The sequence below is a fragment of the Montipora capricornis genome, chromosome 3 (genome assembly GCF_036669925.1).
Source record: "Montipora capricornis isolate CH-2021 chromosome 3, ASM3666992v2, whole genome shotgun sequence".
Taxonomy (NCBI): Eukaryota; Metazoa; Cnidaria; class Anthozoa; order Scleractinia; family Acroporidae; genus Montipora; species Montipora capricornis.
In genome coordinates this window covers 28,316,723-28,319,222 of record NC_090885.1, presented here as the reverse complement: position 1 = coordinate 28,319,222, position 2,500 = coordinate 28,316,723, and the positions used below count along the sequence as shown (strand labels likewise).

The 2,500-nt window shown below is 38.1% G+C and overlaps 2 protein-coding genes across 3 annotated transcripts in view; one reads left to right on the top strand and one right to left on the bottom strand.

Annotated features, from left to right (window-relative positions):
- LOC138042776 (solute carrier family 25 member 44-like) overlaps positions 1-2,500 on the top strand; it is a 5,244-nt gene that overhangs the window by 1,428 nt on the left and 1,316 nt on the right. For both annotated transcript variants that reach the window (XM_068888778.1, XM_068888777.1), the window contains one exon: positions 743-2,500. This exon is cut by the window's right edge and continues 1,316 nt beyond it. In XM_068888778.1, the coding sequence (XP_068744879.1) occupies positions 743-931 (189 nt within the window). In that variant the 3' untranslated portion in view covers positions 932-2,500. The remainder of the gene's footprint in view (positions 1-742) is intronic.
- LOC138042775 (titin homolog) overlaps positions 1,212-2,500 on the bottom strand; it is a 21,912-nt gene continuing 20,623 nt past the window's right edge. Inside the window, exon 13 of the mRNA XM_068888776.1 lies at positions 1,212-2,500. This exon is cut by the window's right edge and continues 1,264 nt beyond it. The gene's annotated coding sequence lies outside the window, so the exon portion shown is untranslated.

The following is a 2,500-nucleotide window of genomic DNA, read 5'->3' as shown; positions in this document are numbered from 1 at the left end:
TGTAATCGGCCCGTGGGCATTAGGGTGTGGGAGGAGGCACAGGTTTCCAGAGTTGACATTAACAATTTTTTTTCCATAATATTTCTCAAGGACTATGTTAACTTGGGACATGTTTCTTAAGAGTTCCAAGACCTTTTGGGTGTCACAATTCCACCTGTATCTGTAAGAACTTCAACGGAGGGATTTTGAGTCATCAATGTCCACATCATATTGCTGAAAACATACTAAGAGGCCAGTTTTTTAATTAAACAAGTGGATGACAGGCTCACAAATGGATTTTTGGGTCTGAAAAGTTATCAGGACTTTCGAGAAACTGGCCCCTGGTTGGAGTGTTAAAATCTGAACACATTGGTTGAAGATGGGAAACTAGTTGTTTGGTGACAGGCAAAAGGACAACTGTAAAATCAGAGTCCAGTACCAGGATTTGAACCTGCAATGGCCGTAACACTAGTTGGATGCTCTACCCAGTCCTAGAGAGCTAGGTCATTTATCTAGGTCCTGAATGGACAATGCGTTAGCAACTGGAAGAAATACAAGGATTTCCAGGACTCATTTCTGCCAAACCAACCAGTTGAGGACAAAGATTACTACCATGGGGGTGGGGGGTTCAGAAGTCATCTATTTCCCATGCTAAATACATGGGAGGCATCTGCATACAAGCAGAAATTTTGACATGTTTATTTACAAACTGAGAGTGGACTAGTTAACACATTTGTTTTCACCAGGGTATACTATTTTTCAGGTTGAAGGTGAGAGATCAATAGTAAAGGCCTTCCAAGATCTTCTGAAGAAAGAAGGACCCAAGTCTTTGACGAAAGGAATGCTTGCTAGTATCGTGTCATGGGTCCCCTCAAGTGTTGTTATGATAGCTGGCTACGAGACAGTGAAAAAACTAAGCCTCAAGGAGGATGCTCTTCCCTTGTTCAGTTGATGTAAACTTGAATCAATAATTGAATTAATAATAATATTATTGTGCACATCATTCATAATTGTAACTCTTACAGCCAGATGCCTCTTCTTGGGGTTGAGAGCCCAGGCAATAAGATAATTTGGGAGAGGGGAGGGGAGGGGCGATTGGCATGTAACATTTAATTAATCAAGACATGTTTACTCTTTCACCTAGTCAGACCCTTCCTCACAAATTCCATACACTTAACTAGTCATCAAGCAGGTCAAAACCATTGGACAATGATGTATATGAACAAAAAACATCTGTGAACAAAACAATCACCTCTGTGAAATTATAATTCACATTGACTTAGTGAATAAAACATTGTAGTGACATTACAAAGAAAGTCTCACTTCCAAGGTTGTTATACATTAACCCATTCACCCCTAAAGCAGCCTAAACCGGCCATACTTAGTATTTTACTCTGTCTAACGTCAGAAGATTTTACTTGTCAATGGGGTACCCCCAGGAGTCAATGGGTAAAGGCCTGTTTCAACGTTTGACCAACATTAATATTTTGTGGTTTTGTGAGCAAGCAAGGTCCAAACTAAGTATGTTACACGTTATTCTTAAGTAACAAATAGCAACAAAATTATTGGACATCAGGTGGTTTTAGCTTATAAAAATGTCAAGATGATTGCATATCTACATCATTAGGAATTTGATAGAAAACTCCACTTCCGATAGCTGTCTAATGCTCAAACATGTCTGAATGCTCTTAACATTCTTTACTATCAATTTTATTGTACAATTCAATCTTTTTCCTTTCTAAAAGGTGGATTTCCTAAACTATGTTAACCCACTGACTCTGTCTAACACCAGACGATTTTACTGGCCAGGTACAAAAGTCGATATGGATCAACTCGAAATTGATCAAGGTTAGGTAAAGATTAGGGCTAGGGTGATTTCTCGAGGCCTTGTCATTTTTTGTAACGTTGATTTGACACGAGCGATCCGAGTTGACTGGTCCAACTTTTGTACCTGCCTGATTTTACTCGTCAGTGGGGGTGGGGGAGGGGAGTGGTTGCCGGCTTAGGAGTCAATGGGTTAAAAGAATTATATTATGGCATTTGAACATTTCTTGGAGAATTAAGCCTAATGAGGCGTCCTTTTTGTCTGAAAATATAAAAATCCAACTTGTTCAGACTACATAGACAACAGACCGAACATATTAAAAGACTGATCTTATTTTGCGATGCTGCTATGTTAGCACCTGTTACCACAAATACTGTATGTAAGTTATGCTGATTCCTGGAACCACAATGCTACTTTTATGTGAATCTGTAATCTTGCAAAAACTGTGTATTAAGTAGTGCACCTCATGTCTTGACTTAAATGATAATTATTATTTTCTGAATACTGCATTAATTTTTTTTATCTCATCAAAAGTCTTGAAACATGACTTGCTCTTAATTGTTCCTTTGCACCATTCTCAAGGATCTTTTACTTTATTTACAAAAATGAAAGCCTACACTACTATTGCCTGCATAGGGTTCTCTGGATATAAAATTAATATTCAAATTGACTTACTCAGTTAATACAATAATAATT